Raw genomic sequence first — 27,424 nt, 5'->3', positions numbered from 1 at the left:
AGGTGGTGGTGGTGTTCCTATGCACCTGAAATCTTTGTCCTATTTCTCAGCAGCAGAAGGACTTATGAATTTGGAAGGTACTGTCAAAAAGCCTTAGCGAGTTGCATCAGCACACCTTGTATTTGGTATACACTTTGATCGATTTCCATCAGTGATGGACGGAGTTGAAGGCATGAGGTGTCAATCAGGCAGACTGCTTTGTCTTGGTCAGTGTGAAGCACGTTGCAGCCTCACCCATTTGGGCAAAAGAACAGTACTCCACTACATTCCTGACTCGTGGCTCATAGATGCTAAAAAAGCCTCGATTGGTTGCAAGGTGAATTACTTAACTGCAGAGTTTCAAGTCCCTAATCGGTTCTTACATGCGCAACGTGCGGCCGGTCCATTTCAGGTTATGGTCAATAGTAATCCCCAGAATGTTCAGAGTAGACAACTGAAGAAAGGGAAGCTGGTTAGATATTCTTTTATTGGAGAGGATCATTGCCTAGCATTCATATGACACAAATATTCTTTGCCACATATTAATCCAGCCTTTAATGTTTGTCCAAGTCTTGTGAGCACATACTGCTTCGGTATCTGAGCATTTGCACTTCAACCACAAGGAAACATTCACATTTCTGACCTTTTACTGAAGGGAAGGTCATTGAGGCAGTTGTAGATCATTGAGCCAAGAACACTGCAAGTGAATGCATTGTTTAAGTTGGCATTTCACTGTCAAGGGTGTTAACTTTTTTTTAAAAAATGCACTAAATCTCACAGATGCAAAAGATCCCTCGACATTATTCAAAGACAAGCAGGGGCAAATTAATCACCACAAATCCCTATATTACAACCCATCAGAAGTACTCGATGACATCCTGCAGGTCAGGAGCAGGACAAAATAGAAGGTCTTTCTTCATTTTTCAGGAATTTTTCAAAGCTAAGAGACGACTTCAAAGTGCTGCAAAATCAGAAACAAAACTGTTAACTACAGCAGGAGTCACACGTCAACTCTCCAGAACTAAACTGCTTTCACAGATTGTAATCAGATCATCTACATCTGTTACCCTCACATCCTTAGACTCAAATACAGTCTTTTGGGTCATTTGGTACATGGTCAGTCCACGTCCATGTAAAATCTTCGGGGAATCAGGAGGTGTGTTACTCTCTGCAGGATACTCAGCATCATGGATGTGAGTTTGCTCGCTCAGCTGGAAGGTTAGTTTGCAGACATTTCATGACTTTTTTATTTGACAAAATCTACTTTATTCATAAGATGTACAAAAATAAAACATTTACACACCTACCCAGTCATGCAAGCCACTCCAGGTTACCCAGGGGGTACATACATCAACTAAAGGGAAAAAAACAAAGAAGAAAAAAAACAAAGCAAAGAAAATACCCCAGCAGTTGTCACCCTGCACAGTCCCAGTTGGCCACCTGACCAGTTGGGGAAGGCGCCAGCTGGGCCCAGGTACCAGATAGGGCCTTTTTTTCTATTCTGGACAAGGGGCTTCATACAGTGGTCTTTCCCCACCACGCCTTAGCAGCAGCTGCCCCAAGCTTTAGTGTGCCAGACTGCAACATTCAGTCGGGGTCAGTTCTTTCAGCTGGGAGACCAGCAAGTTGCGGGCAGACATTTCACCAGCACTCTAGGTAACAACATCAGTGAGCCTCCAACAAAACACTGGTGTTATGTCCCGCTTTCTATTTATCTGGTTAGGTTTCCTTGGGTTTGTGATGTCATTTCCTGCATTGGTGATGTCATTTCCTGTTCTTTTTCTCAGGGGATGGTAGATTGCCTCCAAATCAATGTGTTTGTTGATGGAGTTCCAGTTGGAATGCCATGCTAGGACAAGCCCAACAGAGACATGCACGAGAATTCCTAGAAGCAAGAATTCCTAAAAGAACAGGAAATGACATCACCAATGCAGGAAATGACATCACAAACCCAAGGAAACCTAACCAGATAAATAGAAAGCGGGACATAACACTAGTGCTTTTTTGGAGGTTCATTGTTGATGTTACCTAGCATGGTGATGAAACATCTGGGAACAGACCTTCAAGCTCAGTGAACCAACTTACATCTGGAACAAATAAAGACCCACTCTCTTGTGGATTGAGAGGAGGAGAGTGCTGTGTTGGAGGTGAAAGGAGGATATTGGGTTGGCTGTGCACCCTTGCAACCAGTGGATCTTAATGCTGGCTTCGGCTTAATGCTGGTTCAGGGGAGCAGCCAACCTGCAACTATGGCTGCGGCAAGTGCTTGTGCCCCAGGTCAGGGGGTCTGGAACACCACCTGTGTTTCCGTAAAGGAGGTGGATGAAGGTGCATCTGTGGACCGCACCTTCTTCGTGAAGAGGGTCCTGTTGGACTGTTGTGGGTTCGCTGCTGTGGACATTTACTGCCTGCAGGATTTCCCTGGAGGAGGTTTTTACGATGTGACCTCCAGGAGTGCCAAGCTTTGCGAGCGCTTCCTGGAGGTTTTCAAGGAGAAAGGAGGTGAGGGCCCCCTCTCTGTATTGACCGCTGTCCCGCTGTTTGTGATGCCAGCGCAGAGGAGCCGTATGGTGGCTGTACACGTGTACAATCTGCATGTGCCAGCAGTTGATGTCCTGACATTCCTTGGAAGGTATGTGAAGGTGGAAGGGGACCTAACTGACATCATGGACCCCTTTGGCATCTGGACCAGTAAGAGGCAGGTCAAGGTGACGCTGAGGATGGGTGCGGACGGGAATGTCGTACACCCACCATCCAGCTTCGCGATTGGCAGGAGCAAGGGCTACCTGACCTATGCAGGGCAACCTAAAGTCTGCCATGCCTGTGGTAGGTCAGGTCACGTGGTGGCCGACTGCAAAGCCACCATCTGCAGGGAGGAGGGACACCCTGCAAAGGATTGCCCACAAGAGAAACGCTGCAACCTTTGCGGGGAAGCGGGCCACCTCTATAGGGCATGCCCGCAGCAGGGGACCACCTACGCCCAGGTCGCCAGCAGGGGCAATGCGGGGCCAGCGCCCCCTGCCCCCCCCCCCCCCCCCCCCCCCCCCCCCGGAGGAGAGGAAGGCACGAGGACCCAGCAAGGACCCCACTAATGTGCAGGAGGGCCAGGTCGTGCAGGAGGGCCCAGCCCTGCAGGATGGGCCCGAGGCCAGCAAAGCGCCCCTGCAGGCTCCGCTCCCCCCCACCCCCCGACAACCCGGAGTCGATGGAGGCGGCGACAGGCGACCCAGGGGAGCGGACGATGGTCCGGAAAGCGAGGAGGAAGGTGCGTCGGCGGGCCCAGGAACCGCAACCATCAGGCTGGAAAAGGCAGCTACAGGGGGGCTATAAGAGCTCCTCTGAGGAGGGGGATTCAGAGAGGGCCCGCCCGAAGCAGAAGCTAAAGATCTCTAGGGAGAAGGAAAGCAGCACCCAGCTTCCAGGAGACGGGAGGCGTCCTGAGGCTCCCTCCGACACCCAGTCACGTGCCGCTGGGGCCCTGGAGGGACCCCCGGAACTTCCAGGCAGGAAGGAGGAAACAGCGCGTCCCCAGCCTGACCCAGAGCTGGACTCTTCTGCCTCCGTATCCCCGACGGGGGGATGCTACCCGGAAGGCAGCACGGATGGTTTCCTCAGCCCGGAGAGCGTCCAGCAGTTAGCCCGGGCAATGGGCATGAAGGGGCAGATGGAGGGGCTGGACCTTGGACTTGGGGAGGGTACTGCGGTCACTGCCCACAATGGGGGTACATGTTGCGAGCATTAATGTGCGCAGTGTCAAGTCCACTGCAAGATGTCTATCCACGTTGGCCTACCTGACCACCATCAAAGCGGACATCCTGTTTCCGCAGGAGTGCGGGATACTGCATCTTGGCAGGTACAGGAAATGGTCCGGTGCCTGGACCTGTGGGCCTTCAATCTGGTCGGGGGGTAACGACTGTCGCTCCTCGGGCCTGGCTGTTCTGCTGCGGGGGCGCGACTTCACCATCTCTCAAGTTCAGGAGGTGGGGGGGGGGGGGGCACCTCCCTAGTGGCTGACGTCACCTACAGGAACGCTCCCCTGAGGATGATCAACGTGTACGCCCCAGCGGTACGGAGTGAGAAGTTGGCCGTCCTGCAGTGGTTTCCACCCCTGCTGGCTACGTCCAGGCCGGTCATCCTGGGCGGAGACTTCAACTGCATCATCGATGCAGATGGAAGATCCGGCGTGGGGACAGCGGGTGGGGGGAGTCAACTGGACGTCACGTCCAGATTCCTGATGGGCATAGTGAAGGACGCCAAGCTGCTCAACGTCTTCAGCGCCCCTGCAGACGGTGCACAGTGGAGGTACACCTGGTCGCGGCCAGACGGGTCTAATCGCTCAAGGATAGGCCTCCTGTTTGTGTCACGGGCATTCTCAGTCAGGTCCACTGGCGTCAATCCAGTGTTCTTCTCTGACCACTGCCTCCTGCTGGCCGACTATCACTTACAGGACGACCAGCCGGCCGGCGAGGAGACGTGGAAACTCAACGCGACTCTGTGGACCCCAGAGAACGTCGAGGAGCTTAAGAGGGGGTACGCGGTTGGAGAACCCTGAAACCCCTCTTCGAGTCTCCGGGCGACTGGTGGGAGACGGTGAAGGAGAACATCAAGAGGTTCTTTGTCCTCAAGGGTGTTCGGAAGGCGAGAGAGAGGCGGGGAAAGCTGTTGCAACTCCAGAAAAGGGTGCAGAACCTGCTCCTTCTGCAGTTGATGGGGGTCAATGTCACGGAGGACCTCCGCGAGGTGAGGGGCCAGCAAGTCTCTCTCTTTGCCGCGGAGGCCTCCAGGATAATCTTCCGGTCCAGGGTCCGCTCTGTGGAGCAGGACGAGACGTGCTCGCGTTTCTTCTTTGAGAAGGTGCACAAAGAGAGCTCTGTGCTTAGCCGGCTGAAGGAGGACAATGGCTCGGTGTCGTCATCTCGGCCCAACATTTTGAGGATCAGCAGATCCTTCTATGCCGGACTGTACGACACGAAGCCCACAGACAGCACGGCCTCCGAGTCGTTCCTGTCGTCTATCACGGAGGTCTTGGACAACGGCACGAGGGAGTGGCTGGACCGGCCGATATCCCTGGATGAGCTGACCAGAGCCCTCAAGTCCTTGGAGAGGAATAAGACTCACGGGAGCGATGGCTTACCGGTCGAGCTGTATTCCGCTCTGTGGGACCTGGTCGGCCAGGACCTGCTGGAGGTGTACGATAGTGCGCTTCGGGTGGGGGAAATGTGCAAGTCCATGAGGAAAGGCATCATCACCCTCATTTACAAGAGGAAGGGGAAGCAGGAAGAAATTAAGAATTGGCGTCCCATTTCACTATTGAACGTGGACTACAAAATCCTGGCCAAGGTCATAGCCAACCGGGTCAGGTCTGTCCTGGAGTCGGTGATTCACCCTGACCAAACCTGTGCTGTGCCGGGCAGGAAGATCGCTGAGAGCCTCGCGCTCATCAGGGATACGATCGCCTACGTACAGGACAGGCAGGTGGACACCTGCCTCATCAGCCTGGACCAGGAGAAGGCCTTCGACAGGGTCTCTCATGCTTACATGAGGGACATCCTCTCCAAATTGGGGTTCGGGGAGGGCATCCGCAATTGGATCCGCTGCTCTACGCCAACATCGTTAGCACAGTCTCGATCAACGCGTGGGAACCGGACAGTTTTCCTGTCAGATCTGGAGTCAGGCAGGGCTGCCTGCGCTCTCCTGCCTTGTTCATGTGCTGTGTGGAGCCCTTTGCGTCCATCAGGAAGGACGTGAGCCTGAAGGGCATGACTATCCCAGGCAGCGGAGGCCTTTAGGTCAAGACCTCCCTGTACATGGATGATGTCGCCATCTTCTGCACCGATCGTCGGTCGGTGAGTAGACTATTGGACGTCTGCGGCCAGTTTGAACTGGCCTCGGGTGCCAAAGTCAATAGGGGTAAGAGCGAGGCCATGTTCTTCGGGAACTCGGACGGCCGCTTCTTCATCCCCTTCACCGTCAGGACAGACTACCTGAAGGTGCTGGGTGTTTGGTTTGGTGGAGCTGGGGTGTGCACTAAGATTTGGGAGGAGCATATCACCAAATTGAAGCAGAAGCTGGGCAGGTGGACGCTCTGGGCCCCCTCCATCGCAGGTCAGAACCCGGTTGTCAGGTGTGAGGGGCTTTCGGTACTGTTGTATGTGGCACAGGCCTGGCCTATTCCCTGGACCTGCGCCGCTGTGGTCACCCGGGCCATCTTCCACTTCGTTTGGGGGTCGAGGATGGACTGGGTCCGCAGGGACACCATGTACAAAGACCTGGAAAATGGGGGAAAGGGCGTACCGAACGCCACCCTCGCCCTGATGGCTACCTTTGTGTGCGGCTGCATCAAGCTGTGCTTAGATCCTCAGTACGCAAACACCAAGCGTCACTACTTACTGAGGTTCTACCTGTCCCCAGTGTTGCGAAGGATGGGCCTGGCCTCATTGCCGCGGAACGCTCTGAGTAGTTGGACCGTTCTGTACTACCTGTCCTTCGTGGAGAAATTTTTGAAGGGAAACACCTTTGACCACAAGGCCGTCAGGCAGTGGTCAGCACGTAGTGTCCTTGAGACCCTTTGGGAAAAGGAGAGAGTGGATCCTGTTGTGTGTTTCCCCACGCAGACTGCCAAAGTCATTTGGCAGAATGCCTCATCGCCAGAACTTTCAAACAAGCACAAGGACATTGCTTGGCTGGCGGTGAGAGGGGCTCTGCCAGTGAGATCCTTTATGCATGCCCGGAATCTCTGCGCCACTGCACACTGCCCTCTAGGTGGCTGTGGGGGGGGGGAACGAGACTGTCGATCACCTCCTTCTGGAGTGTGCCTATGCGCAGGAGGTCTGGAGGGGGATGCAGTGGTATTTGTCGAGGTTCGTCCCGAGCAGCTCCGTGACCTGGGACTTCGTGCTCTACGGGCTATTTCCGGGGACGCACACTGAGACCAACATCAACTGCGCCTGGAGGACCATCAATGTGGTGAAAGACGCTCTTTTGGTCTGCCTGCAACTTGCTGGTCTGCCAGCTGAAAGAACTGACCCCAACCGAGTGTTGCAGACTGGTGCACTCCAAGGTCCAGGACTATGTGCTGAGGGATGTGCTGAAGCTTGGGGCGGCCGCCGCCAAGGCGCGGTGGGGAAAGACCACCGTATGAAACCCCTCATCCAGAATAGAAAAAAGGGGCCTATCTGGTAACTGGGCCTAGCTGACACCTTCCCCAACTGGTCAGGGGCCAACGGGGACTGTGCAGGGTGACGACTGCCGGGGTGTTTTCTTTTGCTTTGTTTTGTTCTTGTTTGGTTTTTTTTTTTTCCTTTTTTAGTTGGTGTATGTACCTCCTGGGTAACCCGGAACGGCTTGTGTGACCGGGTAGGTGTGTAAATGTTTTTTTTTATACATCTTATGAATGAAGTATATTTTTTTTTCAAACAAAAAAAAGTGATGAAACGTCTGAAAACGAACCTTCCAGCTCAGTGAGCAAACTCACATCCAGAACCTCAACCTGAGCTACAAATCTTCTCAAAACTTGCTCACTCAGCATCATGTACAGCATGGAAAATTTTAGTAACTTTAACTTTAATGCACCTTATTTCTGAATTGCACAATGTTTTCTCGCACCAGAACGTACGAAAATTCCTGTTTAACTGTGAGGAGGAAAACAATAATTCAAAAATACCACAGGGCTGCTCATCAGGCCAAATATTTGGCACTTCAAGTTCTTTTTGAAATATCAATGAAAATAATCAATTTTTGACAGGTCAAATTTTAAGAGCCATGGCTCTTCACTACTAGAACGTTATTTTTCAATCTCACTGAAGCAGAAATGTTTAACTGAACATTAGAAACATCCACAATCTCACCTCAATGTGGAACAAAATCTTTCCAGAAGTTGGCTTATTGTACTCACTCAAGTGAATACTTCTGCAGCAGCAAAGCTCAACCATGCGAGGTCTAACTAACATGAGAAGATAGAGTAAGAAACTCACAATTGGAGAATAAAGACTGAACGGCCATGAGCATTGAACATTGTTTGGCCGAGTGTGCCCATTCATTCAACGGGCCATGATGGACCCAACACACACAACCTCTCAAGGAAAGCAAACAACCATGGGCTCGCCTCCAAGATAACAATTTCCTTCAACTCCTGACTCCACTGGACAGACTAAACATCAAAAGTGTATAGTATGATTACAACGCAATACCCTGGTTACAACAATAACACTGACCAACAATGATCCCTACAGAGTACAAATCACATTCTGCAGAACATCTGATCACCTGTGCTGGGGTTTATTTTGAAAAAGTTAATCATACCTATACCGGATATTTGTTAAGCTCATACAGAATAAGTTAATGCAGTCAGCCTGTTACACATTTCCTCACGTGTGAGGGTTTAAAAAAAAGCCTTCTTAATTTCCAGTTTTGTGTCAAGCTTATAGCATATTCTAGCGCTCCAACTCTGTAAATCCACTCAGAGTAAAATATCTGGGTCCACCTCATCATTCCATTGCCCTGAATCATGCTCTTTATTATACTCTTAAAAGGGTGTAAATATAGTTCTGAGTCTTTGTTCAACATTTTGGCTTCCAAGATAATCTTCTGGACCAATATTACACCGTTTCATGTAAATCAATAGATTTGCCCACAATAAAATCTACCTAAGTTCCTTTTCCCATCCACTAAATAAAACCCAGTACGTGAATGATAAATATTTATTTATTTAATTGTTTATTCATATTTGACTGATATTTCATCAAACACAAAAAGAATTACTTCCTGTCCCGCAGGCCCGGCCAGTCCCCCTCCTCCGACACTCCCATCAGCTTAACCGAACTCGCCCTCACTCTTAACAACTTCTCCTTTAACTCCTCCCACTTCCTACAGTCAAAGGGGGTGGCCACGGTGGGCCCAAGCTGTACCGGCCTCTTCATAGGATACATGGAACGGTTCCTCTTCCGCATCTACACCGGCCCCATCCCCCACCTCTTCCTCCGCTACATCGATGACTGTATCAGTGCCGCCTCGTGCTCCCACGAGCAGCTTGAATAGTTCATCAACTTTACTAACACCTTCCACCCCAACCTCAAATTCACTTGGACCATTTCTGATACCTCCCTCTCCTTCCTGGACCTCTCTGTCTCCATCTCTGGTGACCGCCTCGAAACTGATATCAATTTCAAGCCCACCGACTCACACAGCTACCGAGACTATACCTCCTCTCATCCACCCTCCTGCAAGAATGCAATCCCCTATTCCCAATTCCTCCACCTCTGCCGCGTTTGCTCCCAAAATGGTGCATTCCACTCCTGAACATCCCAGATGTCCTCCCATTTCAAGGAGGGTAACGTCACCCCTCAGTTGATCCAAAATGCTCTTGACTGCATCTCTTGTGTTTCCCACACCTCTGCCCTCACATCTACTCCCCGCCACAAAAACAAAGACAGAATTCCCCTTGTCGTCACATATCACCCCATTAACCTCTGTATCCAATGCATCATTCTCTGCCACTTCCGTCACCTACAGTCCCACCCCACAACCAAAGATATATTTCCCTCCCCACCCTTATCCACCTTTTGTAGTGACCACTCTCTCCATGACTCCCTCGTCGGCTCCACACCGCAAACTAACCCCACCACCCCCGGCACTTTTCCCTGCAACTCTCGGAAGAGGTACACCTGCCCATACACCTCCCCCCTCACCTCCATCCAAGGAACCAAACAAACCTTCCATATCAGACAGATGTTCACTTGCACATACATCAACGTGGTCTACATCAAGAGCATCCACTGCTCTTGATGTGGCATCCTCTGTGTTGGTGAGACCAAGTGGAGGCTCGCACTCTGTTCGCAACAAACGAACAACACCTTCCGGTCACAAACCATTTGAACTCCCCCTCCCAATCCCTGGGTGACCTGTCCATCCTGGGCCTCCTGCTGTCACAGTGACACCACCCGCAAACTGGAGGAACAGCACCTCGTATTTCGCCTTGGGAGCTTACTGCCCAATGGCCTAAACGTGGACTTTGCCAGCTTCAAAATCTCCCCATCCCCGGCCTCATCCCATGACCAACCCTTCCTTTCATCCCTGCCTCCTTGACTTGACACAACCTGTCCATCTTCTCTCCCACCTATCCACTCCTCCCACTGACCAACGCCCCACCACTGCCTATCTGCACCCTCCTATCACCATCCCACCTACCTTCCTCAGCCCCACCCCTCTGACCTCCCTTTCCCCCTTCCCCATTTCTGAAGAAGGGTTCTGACCTGAAACACAGCTTTCCTGCTCCGCTGATGCTGCCTGGCCTGCTGTATTCATCCAGCTCCACACTGTTATCTCGGAGTCCAGCATCGGCAGTTCTTACCTGCTCTGAAGAATTGCTCTCCGTGTCATTCCTGAAAAATAACTGTTTAAAATTGTGCATGTTCCGTTTTTGCCATCTTAATCTCAGCCTAGCCCACTTAGCTTCACGATTTCATTCCTATCAATAGGCATAGAGTAATATATAACATGGTCCCAGTCCTATCGGTCCAACTAGACCACATCAACCATGTTCCCAAACTAAACTGGTCCCATCTGCCTGCTCTAGGCCCATATCCCTGTGTCCTTTTTGAAACTTTCTCCTCTCACCTTAAAGTATATGGCCCCTAGTTTCGAATTCCCCCACCCTGTGGAAAAGAGCCTTGCTATTCAACTAATCTATGCCCCTTGCAATTTTAGAAGCCTCTATAAGGTCACCCCTCAACCTCCTAGAAAGGATATTACCAAGCTGGAGAGGGTTCGGAAGAGATTTACCATGATGTTGCCGAGTATGGATGTTTTGAGCTATAAATAAATAGACTGGGGCATTTTCTACTGGAGCGTAGGAGGTTGAGAGGAGATCTTATAGCAGTTTATAAAACAATGAGGAGTATACATGGAGTTAATGGTGTTGTCTTTTCCTTAGGATGGGGGATTTCAACACCACTAGGCACAGTTTTAAGGTGAGAGCACAGAGATTTAAAAAAGATATGAGGTGCAGAATCTTTGCACTGAGGGTAGTTTGCACGTGGAATGAACTTCCTGAGCAAGTGGTGGATGTGGGTAGAATTACAATGCTTAAAAATCATTTGGATAACTACATGAATAGGAAAGGTTGGAAGGATATGGGCCAGGAACAGGCAAGAATGTCTATTTAGTTTGGGATTAAATTCAGCATTGACTGGTTGGACCAAATAGTCTGCTTCTGTGCTGTATGGCTCTATGCCTCCATGCTCCACTGAGAAAAGTCCCAGCCTATTCACCCTATTTTTATAACTCAAACCTCCCATTCTTGGCAACATCCTGGTAGATCTTTTTGAATCTTCTCTAGTTTAATAATATCCTTTCTATACCAGGGAGACCAGAACTGCGCACAGTATTCCAGAACAGGCCTCACCAATGTCCTGTACAACCTCAACGTGACATCCCAACTCATAGAACGTTACAGCACAGTACAGGCCCTTCGGCCCTCGATGTTGTGCCAACCTGTCATACCGATCTGAAGCCCAAACTCGTATACTTACATGTCTGAGCAATGAGGGCAAGTGTGTTAAATGCTTCCTTAGCCACCCTGTCTACCTGTGATGCAAATTTAAAGCAATATGTACATGAACCCCACAGTTTCAAGTCTTCTTGCCACAACATAGTTCAGGTGAAGATGTTGCAGGACAGTTCACCATTTCCCCTGTGTTGTGTTCAATGCCTCATGAGTCCAAATCTATTTCTCTCACACTAGTCTTTGAGTCAAGCATTCATCTCACTAATCTTATGAATCCTGTGCCAATTTTCACATGGCTCAGCATCTCGCAATCCACTAGCTTTTATATTAAAGGAAGTCACATATGGGAATGAGATAGTAGGAACTGCCGATGCTGGAGAATCTGAGATAACACGGTGTAGAGCTGGACAAACATAGCAGGCCAAGCAGTATCAGAGGAGAAGGAAAGCTGACATTTCGGGCCCAGACCCTTCTTCAGAAATGCCATTCTGAAGCAGAAATGCTTCATCTTTCAAGCCCCATCGGAGAAGAACAACTGCTTCTACCTAGAGGTTGTATTTTTCAAAAGATGAACATTTTTCATTAATAATCTTCACCTCACCTCAGTCACCTGCAGGTCTGTCTTCAGTGAGGAAGCTGAAGGCAGTTCACCTGAAAGCAACTGACTTAACCTGGTCCCACAAAGGCTGAACATGAAGATGCACAAGCATTGACCTTCTTGCAATCTCGCACTCTCCATTAGTGTTATGAGCACTCGGTCCCACAACTTCTTCGATATGAATGACTCCTCTAACCAGCCACTACCTGATCCTGGTATTCTTGTTTCTACTCATCACCCAAACCCCTGTCTCCTGTTGCCTCTAACTCGGTCACTAATGCCACTATTTCGCAGCAAGGTAACATGCAAATCCTTATTCAGCAAGGAGAACAGGATATCAGCACAGCAGTAGGGTAGGCTGTAATTTGAACGTCAAAGTCATGTCAAGGGACATGATTGACAGTTTACTTCGATCTTTTGTTGCTTCAATGTTTCTATGTCACCTTACAAACAAGGAACAGGACAGGATAGATCAGAAATCAATAAGATATAAAAAACAGAGAAATAAACTGTTTGTAGCTGAGAGAAGGAATAAAAGAAACCTAAAACTAAGCCAGTACAAGCTCGGGAAAGTTTGGAGTAATTAGTCACTGGATTTAAGACCCTTTTTAACACATTCTGGAAAATGCAATTGAAATGCCAAAAAGGGAGCTTTGTTTTAAATTCAAATTATTTTAATAGGCCTGCCCAGGTTCCTGCCTATATAGTACTTATTCTACTTTCACTTAACCGTCAGCTTTTATTTCAAATGGAATAATTTTTGCTAAGTGGCTTTCCTTATCAGACATTTCACACCATCACTTTTATCCTTTTAAATCCCAACTGCAATTCAAATATTTTAGAAGGCTGAACCCTTCAATGCATATGGAAAAGAGTTTTACAAATAGGATCAGGAAACTGCTAAGAGTATAATTGTGCACAGAAATGACATTCCTTGACCACACCTCATTTTAGGCGCACGCCCTTAAGCCATGTCTGATTCACACATACACACACACACACAAACACACATGCACACACTTAATAATTTTCCAGTAGGGTTTTTCTAGGTCTCAGAGAGCTCAGTACAGCCTGTCCTGCTGCAAACAGTGAGTAAACAAAATAATACCAAAATCTGCTTCACCACTGCAGCACTAATGCTTTGATTCTAATTTTACTTTTAAATATGACACTTACCACATCATTTTAGACCCTACTCCAGATCAGTATCTGTAACCTGAAGAAAGTATTTTAGAAAATACCTTAGAGCTTGAAAGATGTTTCCACATTGCTTAAAATGGTTTACAAATCGCCTGACCACATTTACATTACGTGGGGGATGGAAATGCTGTGGCACAGGAGAAACGTGAGAGTCACCAATCATGTTTGATACCACAAATGATTTCTTCAACACAGTTTGATAATAAACTAGATAAAGTGAAGCTATGTACAGCAGCCATTTAATTTGTGTGTATCAGAGATAATAGGGACTGTAGATGCTGGAGAATCCGAGATAGCAAGGTGTGGAGCTGGATGAACACAGCAGGCCAAGCAGCATCACAAGGTGAGGAGCTGGACGAACACAGCATACTACAGCCACATTACCTTTCTTAGCACAGCTGTCCGTCCTCCCTGGACTGACCTATCCTCTCCCTACCTCCCCACCTACACTCACCTTTACTGGCTCCATCCCCGCCCCTTTAACTTGTCTGTCTGCTCTCCACCTATCTTCTCCTCAATCCATCTTCGATCCGCCTCCCCCTCTCTCTCTATTTATTTCAGAACTCTCTCCCCATCTCCCATTTCTGATGAAAGGTCTAGGCCCAAAACGTCAGCTTTCCTGCTCCTAAGATGCTGCTTGGCCTCCTGTGTTCATCCAGCTCCACACCTTGTGATCTCTAATTCGTGTGTATGCCCGTTTCTTGCAGAAGTGAAAGATGTTTTTGGGCCTGAATAAAGTTAACTATAAATCATTTAAATTGCAAATAATACAAAGTAGGAACTTACAAAAGAAACCTCTCATGTTTAATCTGTATTTTTAATAAAAACAAAAGTCTCAAGACATTTCAGAGATGCAAGCAGAACATGGAACGCTAATCTTCACAATGCCAAAGCAAAATCATCAAGGGACTAGTTCGCAAACAGTTGGGATAGAGGTAGGGACCAAATTTCAGAGTACATGGTTCCTCAGCTAGTAATGGCTTGGAGAAGAAATGCAAAAGAGGTCAAAAGGAATGCAAAGTTCAGCATTTGAAGGAATCCTGGTTATAACTGATGCAGAGCACCAAGGCTATAAAGGGATTTTAAGAAAGCTGAGAATTTGAAATTGGAGGTATTTGGAAACAAGATGGGAGAAATGGCTGAGCAGGACTTAGGACAGTGTAAGACACAGGCAAAGTTCAGAGCAGCAAATCCTACTAAGGGCAGAGAATGGGAAACTCATTCAGGAAAGTAATGGAATCGCCATAAATGAAAGTGGAGAAGTAACAGATGAGGATTTTACCAGCAGACGGCTTAGATAAGGTGTGAAAGTGGGCAATGTTACTCAGGTAGAAGGGGGCAACCTGTACTGGGAGAACCTGCACTTGGGAGTTCAGCTTAGTCTGGAATATAATCTCAAGGCTGTAAGCAGCTATATGTGCACAAAAACAGTGGCTGAATATTGTGAAGGAATTGATGACAAAAAGGATAATGTTTATGCTGGCAGCCAAAGACAATGGCTCCTATCGCTGATTTGGAGCTCAAGGGAAGGGCCGGTCTGAGAAGAGTGGGATGAGAAAAGCATATCAAAATTAGGTCACCAAACACTAACCACATTGCCTTCATCCCATGTGCCAATGATAAGCTTTACTCCTGAACAAGTGAAGAAGGCATCCACAGAACGACAGCATGGTCTTTCTTTAAATATGGAATTTTGACCCAAAGACAATCAGGAGCTGATCTACAACTTTATATGGAGGCCGTGGACAGTGGAGTAGCGACAGCTGTCCTGACTAGCCACACCTTATGGGAGGCAATTCATTGATGGGCAACTCTAATTTATTTCTAAAGGAGACTTCCTTGTGGACCTTATGAAAGTGGCAGGGGTTTTGAGGGGAGGGGAAAGAAACAAGAAAGGAGAAGCACTCACCTGGGCTTGACAAATCCTTACAGCTCCCCTTGCCACAGGTTGCCCGTAACCCCAAGGCTATTTACCATTCGAGCACCGGCAACGAATCTTGACATTGCCCACAGCGTTCCTTGCCCCCTTTCCCCCCTCCCCCGACCACCTCACTTCAAGCATCCAGGCTCTTTCATTTTTAGACTAGTGAGGTCCCCCAGCTGCTTGGGACCTTGTGTCAACTCAATGTGCTGTTGCTTTAAAATGAAGCCAGTAGCTTCGGTTTTGTCCAATGCTCAGCCAAAATGAATTACAACTAATCTAAACACTAGATTTTAGACAACCAATCTGATAACACGTGTAGTACTAGAGTTGGGCCAAGCTAGAATTATCCAAATAAGCTCTACAGTTACATACAGACAATGACAGGAGGAGGAGGGACAAATGGGGGATTGACAAAGTCAAAGCTTGAATGAGCACAAAGATAATGTACCATAGTCACCCGGACTGAAGATGTCACTCAGTCTATGGTTATGGAAGTTTTGCTGTTTCCTGTGTTTGGAAAAGGATTGGGGGCTGGCAAAGATGTAGTTGTACAGAAGCAAACAGGAAGTTGTGTGAAAACTGAGCACAGACTTGAGGAGACAATACATTCAGAACTTGAGAAGCAAGGGAGATTTGTGCATGGGCATTAGTTTAAAGATATAGTAATTTAAGGAAATGGAGCTTAAGGTTAATTTTTTCAGGAAAGAATAATGAAAGTGGAATTGAGTTGGAGGTGGGGTGCATGTTTTGGGTGTGGACGACAGCCCTCTAGCTGTTTTTGGTCTCACTCCCTCTTGATGATCTGGTATGATTGGAAGAAAGGGAGTATGGTGCATGCCCTGCCCATTTCAAACTATTTACTTATTTACATGCCTGCACTTCTGTGGGGGCTTTAAGATATCCAAAGACATTATCTGAAGTAAAGGAAAGCACCTCCAACCATTTATTTGCCTTCTAAATAACATCACTTCACTAAAGTAAAAATCTAAATGCTACTTGTAAGACGAGACCTTGATGCACAGACATTAGTTCATGCACTTTCCCAAACATCATCACTACAATTCAAAACTTTCATTGGCTATTAAACAAATTATGATATTCTGAAGTAGCAAAAGGCAGTGTGCAAATGCAAGTGTCTCCTTCCAGGATCTGTGTGAAACAGTGAATAAAACACGCTAAAGGCAAGTTAATGAATTTGTTCATGATGCAATCCAGTGGTTAGCAACCACCAAACAGTTAGCAACCACGAATGTAAACCTGATGCTATGTATTCTGTTGCAAAATGCATTAGCAGCAAATTCTCTGAGACAGTTTCTGGTAGAACAGCTATTTTGGTAATTCATAATGGATCAGTCAAGGCACCATGAGGCCACTATTCAGGAGTAAAAACACAGTGGTCGCAGATTGTCAGCCTGTTATACGCCATGCTTGGTTTTAATTTTCATTGATTCAAATACAGTGATAACCAAACCACAAAGACCAATTTTCCATTCCTGCTGAAAGTGAGAATGGTCTCCAATCCCTATATGGACTCCTATGCTCCAGTAATTACTACCACTGTTTCTGCAACGGCCACAAACATCAAAATCCTGCACATTAAAGCAAAACAGGATCTTCAAGTCAATATGCCAACAAACATTTCATCCTATAGATATATAGAGTTGACTCCTCCATCAAAACTACATATATGGTAGTGTTACCAATCCAGTTTGCATTAGCATTTAACGTAGAAGGTTGGTTGGAAACTTAAACATACTCCAACTTTAACCGTTTCCACCTAATGCACATTTAGATTCTGACATTGCCAGAAATGTTCCCTCAAAGAAATTCATGTCAGTATGAATGATGATATTGCTTTACAGAAGACACAGGCAGCTTCTCCTGTAGTTCAGGCTTACTTCAAAAACATCACAGTCAACTGTGGAATTAAGTTATTGAGAAAGGCTGGAGGAGAATGGTGGTAACATCAAGGGAACCGCGACATGTTCAGACGAATTGGGATGGCAAGGCAGGAATGGAGGAACAGCTGCCTGTCGACAGGGCAGAGGGATGAATACACTAGGAACTTTATTGTCCCACTTACAGAGGGATGTTGCCTTCCTTGCTGACAGGCTCTTTCCAAGTTTGCTCATTAGTCCAGAGTAAAATGAAAAAAAATTTGAAAAATAGCCCCTCATGAATAAAGGATGAATGTTTCCTAAGGTAAGTGAAGTGGCCTTTTTTGTTACTTAACCTATTCTTCTGCTCAGTCTGTTCAGAGGTGTTAGTACACACCTCTGGAGCAAGTGGGACTTGAACTCGGGCCTCTTGGACAAGAGAAAAGGGCACTACCACAACACCACAAGAAGGCCCCTGAAATGGTCATTGAGAGGAGGGTTATAATTGGTACAACAACCTTGGGAATGGAAGAAGGAAAATCACCGCAGGCAGCTGATATTATTTGTTAACTTGTCATTTTCAATACAAAGTGCCTGTCTGGAAGATTAGGCTCAGTTGGAATGTCTCAAAGAATCACCAGGAGCCTGTAGAACAGAATACACCATTCAGCGCCACTGGTCTATTCTGTCCTATAACTCTAAACTAGCCTTTTGCATGTGTTTAAATATCCTTTTTTTGTGGACTTGAGACACAGTACACAATGATCCTGGTCAGGATCTGCATAAATCTAAATATGTATGAATCCACTTATTTTGTATCTTATTCTTCTCTAACTATTGCCTGCTACTATTGTTGGTTATGAGAAAAAATAATCCTGGGCAATTTATAGCAATCATTTTCCACCATCATAGTCACTTACATTGTGGCATTTAAAAAGCATTAAAGATATTGGTTATCTCATGACACACAGAAAGCCCTTTGTGTTTTGTTTAAGAATGATTCATTATTAACGCCCCGTATCTAGCGTTTAAAACTATGGGTTAAAAAGGGTAAATTATCTGTGAAGACAGATTTTCTTGTCATTTTAAATTTACGCATTTCCTCCAATTACACTACAATTCCAAATCTATAAATGCCATGGGCAAAGAGGCAAAGCAGCTTAAGATTTCTGCAAAGACTTGTAGCCTGGGTTGTGGGTGATTTTGTTGACCTGCTCGCCAGCTGGCTTGTTTTTCGCTCAGACATTTCACCAATTTTCACCAAACTTCATTGGACAATGAAGGCCATCAGTTTGACTGGGACCGAGCAACTATAGTAGCTCAAGTCAAATATAGACACGTACAGGAATTCCTAAAGGCATGGATCTCCACCCATAATGCAATCAACAAACATATAGAATTGGACCCCGTTTACAAACCCATACAGAACAAAACAGGAAATGACACAACTTGCCATAACGGAGCGGACAGTATAAATTCCAAGCGGAATAGAACAACATTGCTTCATCAGAGGCTCCACTGAAGATGTTACCTAGCATGGTAATGAAATGTCTGAACAAAAACAAGCCGGCTCGGCGAGCAAGTCAGCAACATCAGGCAAAGCAGCTTATAGTGTACGAAAAAATAAGCAAACGCTGGCAGAAATTTCTGCTACAAACGGAAAGTTGCTCAATTTCAGATGTCCTAAGTTTGCTGCTGCCTTTGAAATATGGTCTATTCGTGTTTCATTTCATAAGGTATTGTGGAATGAACATTAACATCAACGCAAATGTTGCTTAATCACTATCTATCATACGCTGCTCCCTTCACCACACTTAACTTTACTTCATAACTTGTAAATATTATCTAAAATCCTTTGGAGAATATCTGGGGGTATCATGATTTTTCATTCCAGTGCTTGAGCACATATCATTAATGCCACCATGCCCACTGTAAACAACGCAGATCACTATTCACTCTCTTACTGGTCTTGTCAGTTTGTGCTTTTACCTACTGATTGATTTAACCATCTTTTAATCCATTCTATTAACTGACCCCCTGACTCTACAAATTTTGTTCCTTGATATGAATGTCTTACATAGCTCCTCATCGAAGGTCTTCTAAAGTTCATGTCAGTATCAACCACAATGCTTTTGACGCGCTTAATTTCATTTCAGAATAATTCAATCAGATATATTATCTTCCTTTCAAATATCTTGTTTTTATCTGATCTTTTAGCAAAATTTCCAGCTTCTTTCCTAATGCTGACATTAAACTAGTTGATTTACAGCTCCCTTTTTGAACATAGAAATTATACTGGCTTTATGCCAGCCTTTTGACACTTTATTTTTAAATATTGCAGATATTAATGCTTCTGCTGTCTTCTCCCCAGAATCATCGGTACAAAGGGACAGGAAAAGGCCACTCAGCCCACTGAGTTTGCCCACCATTCAATATGATCATGGCTGATCCAACAATTTCTGCCTTTTACTCCTTGCATTCCCATAACCCTGTATGCAACTGATATTCAGAAACTGGTCAACCTCTACTTTAAACATACTCAAAGGTTAAGCTTCCACAGCCCTTTTAAAGTGGACAACCTTGCCAGGATTCCTTGTGTATCTCCAGGTACAATCTGTCTAAAACTGAGATGTGGCCCTTCGGTTTGGCTAACTTATCTAATAAATTTCTTTCTGCTCCAACTGTTGCACCATCGCTCTTTACTTTTTCTTTTATCATTATTTTTAGTGGTGTCTTCAGTGAAAATGCATTTGGTTAGGTGGATTGGCCACGCTAAATTGGCCAGTGTCTGGGAATGTGCAGGCTAAGCAGATTAGCCATGGGAAATGCAGGATTATGGGGATCATGTAGGGGGTTGATATGGGTGGGATGCTCTTCGGAGGGCCAGGGTGGACTCAGTAGGCTAAACAGCCTTCTTTCACACTCTAGGGCTTCTATGATTCTATTATTCTACAAACTGGGAAAAAGTATCTGGTCAGTATCCATGTAATTTTAACATATTTTCCCTTGGGTTTAAACACTCTTCCACGGCCTTATTCATATCTGATTGCTATGTCACTTGGGAGTTTATAGAAAAAAAATTGCTCATTTTAATTTCATATTTCCTCTTGACCTTCCCCAATAGCTTTTTGCATTTCTTTCCAAGTTCACTACCCTTTGTCATCCTCTCCTCTCCTTTATAATTTATTGTGCATATGTCTTTTGCTTTAAGATTTAATGTTATTTTTATCCATCTGTGATATTCTATTCTGTGCTAGATTTTGAGTCATAATGGAGTAAATGTTCCTGAAATGCCATCTCTCTTACAAAATGCCAATTGTTGGTCATTCGATATTTTCTCCAGTTTGCTCCAAACAAGCTTGGATGCTTTCCCACATTTAACGCCTTCTCTTAATTTATCATTTCTAGATCTAGCAGCGTGTTCTGCCTTTTTGATCTTCTTGCATATGAGGTCACAAAGTAGACTTACATGGAAACAGCTCTTTGGACCAAATTGTCTATGCAGCGCAGTTTTCACAATTAATCTAGTTCCTTTTGCCTGCTTTGGTCCATATCTCTCCAGACCTATTCAATCCACATACCTGTCCAAATGTTTCTTAAGTTGTATTCACTTCCACCACTACCTCTGGCAGCTTGTTGGAAAAATTGTCCTTCCGAGCACTTTCATATCTCTCCCCCTTCCCTTAAACCTGTGTCCTCTAGTTTTAGACTCCCCTATCCTGGGGAAAAGTTGTGGGCTATCTACTTTAATATATGCTTCTCATGATTTTATTGACCTCTATAACATCGCCCTCTCAGTCTCCTACACTTCTAGATTAGTACTGCTAGATAATAAAAGGTCAATCACAATGTTCCCTTTTCACTTCTTCCTCATGTCTCTTGATAATTTATGAAATCTCTTTTGATTGCAACCACTTTTTTTTAAACTCATTCACAGGGCATCACTGGTTAGGCCAGCATATCTTGCCTGTCCCTAGGGCAGTTAAGAGTCAACCACATTGCTGTGGGCCTGGAGTCACATGTAGGCAAGACCAGGTAAGGATGACAGTTCCCTTCCCTAAAGGATATTATTGAACCAAACTGTTTTTTCTTTCCCCAACAATCAATAATAGATTCAATTATCAACAATAATCAATTAAGAGTCTAATCCAGACTCTTAATTCCAGATATTTACTGAATTCAAATTCCACTGTCTGCCGTGGCAGGATTCTAACCTGGGTCCCAGAACATTAGCTGGGTCTCTGGATTACAGTGTAGTGAAAGTACCACTGGTATCCTTGCCTTCCCTGAGCTCCTGCCATCATGCCAATTGTTATTAACCACAGTTACCTCACCATTTCTCATTCAGCTCTATTTTCAAAACACATTATTGCCGACAATACTTATGTTGCCCCATGCCCTGTGATTGTTCTATTTCCTCTTGTTACAATTGCTTCCTCACTCCATCCAAATAACTTTGCCAAAACTCTGTGCACAGATATACACATGGTAAATAATGTTGTGGGTGAGAAACCTGATGGCTGACAGTAAGAATCAACATCTTCCGAAAAGGAGGTGAGGGAAGAAACAGCAAATGTTGAAAACAAAAGCTCAATTCAGAAAGAAGAACTGAATTCTGAATTCACAAGATTGGTCTCAACAAATTACTCTCCTCTGCACCATTCAACATAATTCCAGAAAGTCCATCCTGCAACTTCTTGCTAATACACATGAAGAATCCAAACAGTGCATTTTTTGCAGTCAGAAGTATTTAGTGCTAAACACCTTTCAGATCACTCCTGGATGATCTCAGCAGATTTATAATCAACCACCAAATTAGTAATATGATATTATATTTATTGATCAGTTAAATATTGGATATACATGCTTACTAATATAGTGACACCCTGTTCAGGCACTGCATTATCTGGGTGAAATTATGGAAAGAACAATCTTTGCATATGATACCTGTGAGTAGAAATTAAATGATAATAGCAATTACTGAAGTAATCAAATAAGCTACCCTTTCCTCCACTTGCATTCAACTTCCAGTGCAATGGAGAATATAGGGAAACTGTTCTACTATTTCAATTAGCTTTGAAACTGATTGTAATTTTTACACAATACCCAAAATTCAATAGAAGCGAAAGATTTAGGATATAGTTTTAGATAGTATCTGACGAGAGGGGAAAGAGTACTGTTGCAGCGCTGCAGGTCAGAATTACCACAAATAACTTACATGGTGCTTATGACTAACTAGGTAATGGACATATTAAGTGAATTTTCCTGTCATTTTAATAACTAATGCAATCATTCATTTCGAATGTATTTCTTTAATTAAGTTTAGTAACACACGTTGAATTACTGTATGTGGACTTAATAAACATTTTTGGCATTCTAGCTACAAAGTCGCTATTCTTCAGGACAAATACAGTTAACAGAAATCTCAGAAAACAAGGTGTGGAGCTGGAGGAACACCCCTGGCCAAGCAGCATCAGAGGAGCAGGAAGGCTGACGTTTCGGACCTAGACCCAAGGGATGCGCTGAAAGTGGAAATCTTGGAAGTTAGTTATCTACTTTACTCCAGTTCATGTTTGCAATTAAAACAGAAACTTCTGAGGAGTTCAAAAGTTAGCGTGGAATTAGAGATTCAATTAAGCCATCTTGCACATAAATGTTAACTTCTGTTTTGGGCTATTCAGCCTTCAAGCACTGCAGTTATATCATTCCCCTAGTTCGTAAACCACAAAGCATCTCCTACCTTACAAACTAATGGAAGCTTTGTTAAACTTTTAACATCAGGTTATTAATCCCAATCACGAGCAACGCGGAAGGTTGTGCCATTGATGGACCTTTTCAAAACAACAATGCACCGTTTAACTCGAAGGACGGCCCGAGGGGAGGGATGCAAAATAAAATAAATACAGGGGCTTTTCTTTTATCTTGACTAAGGATTAGGCAACAGAGGGATAATAATTGTTAAGGCATAAAAATCCTTACTGTCAGGGCTGCCAGGATTGAAAGCACTGCAGCTGACACGTAGTGCACAGTGTTGCTGATCTTATTAATGTCAGTGAAACTTTGCCTGGGGTTGACATTCCTTACGGGACAGTATAAAGGAAACCGCCTCACGGGGTCATCAGATGAGTGATCAAAACAAGGTCAAACCAATTCAAGCAGATGAATCTTCAGCACCCCCCCCCCCCCCCCCCCGTCCCTTTCACATTTGAGGAAGGTGTTTATTGCTGGGCACCTGCCAGGTCGATTGTTCTCCTGACTCAGGGATTTTAAAGAGAGATGACGGCCAACGCCTAGCAGGTGTAGAATTTCATCGCTGCCAAGTGTCTTTCACGCCATTTTCCCTTCAAGCCTCCCTAGTCGAAACTCAACAAGAAAGTTGCGGTCAGAAGTTAAGAAATCCTGCTGTACCTCGAGGGAAGGTGCTGCAACTTGGGAATTGTATCACTGGAATGTCACATTGTTTGGAACGAGAATAAATCAATTGGAGGGAAGGGGGGGGGGCTCTTCCTCCAATGTGATCTCTCTCTCCCCCCACCCCTCAAAAAAAGCCCATCCCAGGGAGCTCGATGCTGAGGCGTATTGCAGCGACATGTGCTTTCGGAAGGCTGTCTCCAGCAGACACCTCATCGCTGAGGGTTCATTGAAAACTTACGCTGATCTGAATGGATTGTCCTGTTTTCCCATCATTTCGCTATTGTGGCCGATCTGAACCCTGACCTCTCTAAATCAGCCGCCCACCCCCTTCCATCCGGAGTTCTTACACACACACACCCCCCTCACCACCACCCCCAACAATCCGGATCGCTCCCCACAAAATCCGGATATCTCTGTCACAACCCCCTCCCGGTAGGATCTCTCTCCTCCCCTCCCCAATCCTAATCTCTACCCCCTCAACTCCCCAATCCGGATAGCTCTCTCCCCCACCTCCCCAATCCTAATCTCCCCCCCTCAACTCCCCAATGCGGCTATCTTAATCTCGCCCCTCCCCAACTCCCCAATCCGGATATCTCTCTCCCCCACCTCCCCAATCCTAATCTCTACCCCCGCCAACTCCCCAATCCGGATATCTCTCTCCCCCACCTCCCCAATCCTAATCTCTCCCCCCCCCAACTCCCCAATCCGGATATCTCTCTCCCCCACCTCCCCAATCCTAATCTCTCCCCCCCCCCACTCCACAATCCGGATATCTCTCTCCCCCACCTCCCCAATCCTAATCTCTCCCCCCCCCAACTCCCCAATCCGGATATCTCTCTCCCCCACCTCCCCAATCCTAATCTCTCCCCACCCAACTCCCCAATCCGGATATCTCTCTCCCCCACCTCCCCAATCCTAATCTCTCCCCCCCCCCCCGCCAACTCCCCAATCCGGATATCTCTCTCCCCCAACTCCCCAATCCTAATCTCTGTTCCTCACCCCCCCCCCCCCCCCACTCCCCAATCGGATCTCTCTCCCCCCTCCCCACTCCGGATCTCTCTCTCCCCACTTCCCCACAATCCGGATATCTCTCTTCCTCCCACTCCCCTATCAAAATCTCTCCTCCCCCCACCCATTTCCCCAATCCGGACCTCTCTCTCCCCAATCCTGACCTCTCTTCCTTCAACACCGCCCCCCCCCCACAATCCGGATCTCTCTCCTCCCCCCCCCCCAGTCTGGGTCACTGTCCCCACCCCCACCTCCGCAAACTGGATCAGTCTCCCCCACTCCCCAAACTGGATCCTTCTCCCCCGCTCCTCAATCTGGATCAGTCTTCCCCCTCCCTAAACTGGATCTGCCACCACCCGCCCCCCCAACCCCCCACCACGACCACACCCTGTGCTGCCCCTGCACCAGGCGGTCTGTAGCGGGTCGCCAATTTTCCCTGGTGCCCGGGGAACTGACAAACAAGAAGCCGGAACCTTTATTTGCAAACTAAAAAGTTATCTGCAAAAGGTCGCGAACAATCCCAAACCGGGGTTATGAACGGGTTTCCATCGAAATTTTCACAGGATGGGAATTTTCCCGTCGGCGGTCAGAACTTGGGCGATAAAACGCAAAAATAAAAACAAAAATCTACGAAAATCCTTTTTGTTTTCGTCGAGCGGTCGACTGAGTGAGTGCTAGTGTAAAGCAGAGCTGTTCCTCCGAAGTGGTGGGTATATTCCACCCACACCCCCTCCTCCCGTCCTTTCCTCCCGCCATCTGCAACGTCGATGCTTTCTGGGTGAAGCAGGTGGTTTGCTGTTGTCTCTGGCTGCTTTTGACAGGTGCACAGCACATTCCTATAGAGAGTCCCTGTGTGGCGGAGCGATAGCGCACTTGCTCCTCAAATGAAGAGACTCCTGGGTTCAAATCCCCTCTACTCCACATAATCGTTTCAAACAAACAAATTGTTCAACAAACAAATGCTAACTGTCATTTCTCAGCGCAAGCGAGCACTTTAGGAGTGAAATTCAGTCCCGAGTCTGACACACATGTAAATCTCAAGAGTGTTAACCACGTCAGCCCCGGTCGGTGCGGACAGTCCCTACAGAGTGCCTTCACTTACTTGTCGTGTTCCTGTGTCATCTTCTTCTCCCCTTATACTCAAACACACACACACAAGGTCGGTCCAACTGGACTTTCAAGTTGGGCCAATGTTGGGCTAAACCCGAACCACCAGCGTCTCCGCTCAGAGCGGGAGCAGAACGGGTTTTTCTGAAATGTTTTTGTTTATTCTCTAACTCACTCGGCCAGTTGTATTGCAGCGATTCAGGTGTATTGCGGGTTTCAATACGATTGGACTGTCGGTGTAGTTTTTTTTCCCCTCTGTCTTCCCCCCACCCCCCGCCGATCTGACGCCTGATGTGATTGGACATGCTAATGAATCCAGGTAAATTGGGTGTGATCTCAGTTTACTTCCGACAACCTGTCCCCACTGTGAGGGAGTGTTGTTAAATTTACACACGGCTGCTTTCAGAGTCGATGGGAAGGGGGTCGGGGTTAAGTCTGGGTGTTGCCCTCCAAAAACATTGATGTGGCGTCTTTCACCACTTCAGCAGATCCCAAAAGACTTTACAATCAGTGAAAATCCTTTCGCGTGGTCTCTGTAGCAGGGATTCTACAGCGGATTTTCACATTTACAGGTGGTAATGACTGGATAACTAATTTCAGTGATATTCGCTGAGTGATAAATATTGGACGATGGAACACCCCGATTTTACTCGGCTTGGATATTTGACAGCCATCTGAGGAAAGACTGGGACACCATTCAACACCAAGAAGGTGAAACGTCCAACACTGCAGCACTCCCTCAGCACTATCACAAACATGAGCAGAAAGCAGCTCATCGAGCGTGTTTGCACAGCGCATTAAACATCTCAGATAGCAAATCACATCACAATAAACTACGTTTTAATTTAAGTAGCCCAAAGGACTGTGCTTAATCCACTCTTGTTCATGACAATGGATTTGGGCTTGAATTTCGCGCAGGGCTCAATGCTAAAGCGGTGTTGAAGTTGCATAAAATTATTTGAACATTGAGTTGAAGTTCCGCGATGCAAATCCCCCATAGGAACACAACAGGGACAACCAGTGGTATGCCAGAATTCAACAAACTTCTCCTTTCTGTGGATTTTACTTTGAAGGGAGGGAAAATACATTGAAGTTGTATAAGAAATATTAACGATAAGTAACAATCCATAATAAACAGGTGCAATGGGTAAAAATGAGGGATAGTGCAATTTGCGACATGTGAAGAATGTGAGACAGTTAAATTATGTTAAAATGGGGGATCCTGACAACTGCAAATCTGTTTCTAATTGCTTGGTAGCATAGCACTTGAGCATTGTTAAAAAGAGACACAACCTTGAAGCTTTTCATCATCCACTCATTATGCTAGAAAGCAAATTTCGAAAGGGAGCAGCGATTTTTACAGAAATAGGAGGATGCCGTTTGGTTTGACAAGGGTTTGCATTGAGATACAGCAGTTAACTGCTAGCTGTCACACAGCTGATTAAGTTCAGACCAGGAAAGTCCATTCTGAAAGAATTGGAGAAATGACGGCCCAGAGGCAGCTATCAGCACCTACAGGAGAAGGGAGAATTCACAGCCACCAGCACCAAAAACACACACTAGACAGGGAGTGGACACCAGCTAAAAAAGTGAAGAGAAAAAAAGTTTGCAAGTGACATCACAGCAGCGTTACACTGCGCATTTGTGACAATGTATATGTACAAAGATTTTTTATGAAAAAAATGTATTTTTGAAATGAGAAAGTTAGACATTGTTTGGTTATTAGGAAGTGCTGCCAGAGGTTGTATTTCAATTTCACTAATTTTGAAAAAAAAAGTAACATAGGGAAAGAAAGAACTTATGGGCACAGAAAA

The 27,424-nt window shown here is 46.1% G+C and overlaps 1 protein-coding gene across 2 annotated transcripts in view; it reads right to left on the bottom strand.

Moving 5' to 3' along the window:
- The window catches only part of grhl1 (grainyhead-like transcription factor 1), a 113,282-nt gene extending 87,466 nt beyond the window's left edge, over positions 1–25,816 (bottom strand). Inside the window, exon 1 of one of the 2 annotated variants that reach the window (XM_059645617.1) lies at positions 25,606–25,816. In XM_059645617.1, coding sequence (XP_059501600.1) covers positions 25,606–25,625 — 20 coding nt within the window. In that variant the 5' untranslated portion in view covers positions 25,626–25,816. Of the gene's footprint in view, positions 1–23,060; positions 23,112–25,605 lie in introns of those variants that run through there. The other variant, XM_048531974.2, reaches the window with a different exon arrangement.
- Positions 25,817–27,424: the final 1,608 nt, after the last annotated feature.

The sequence above is a fragment of the Stegostoma tigrinum genome, chromosome 4 (assembly GCF_030684315.1).
Source record: "Stegostoma tigrinum isolate sSteTig4 chromosome 4, sSteTig4.hap1, whole genome shotgun sequence".
Lineage (NCBI taxonomy): Eukaryota > Metazoa > Chordata > Chondrichthyes > Orectolobiformes > Stegostomatidae > Stegostoma > Stegostoma tigrinum.
This window is presented reverse-complemented; position numbering and strand designations above follow the sequence as displayed.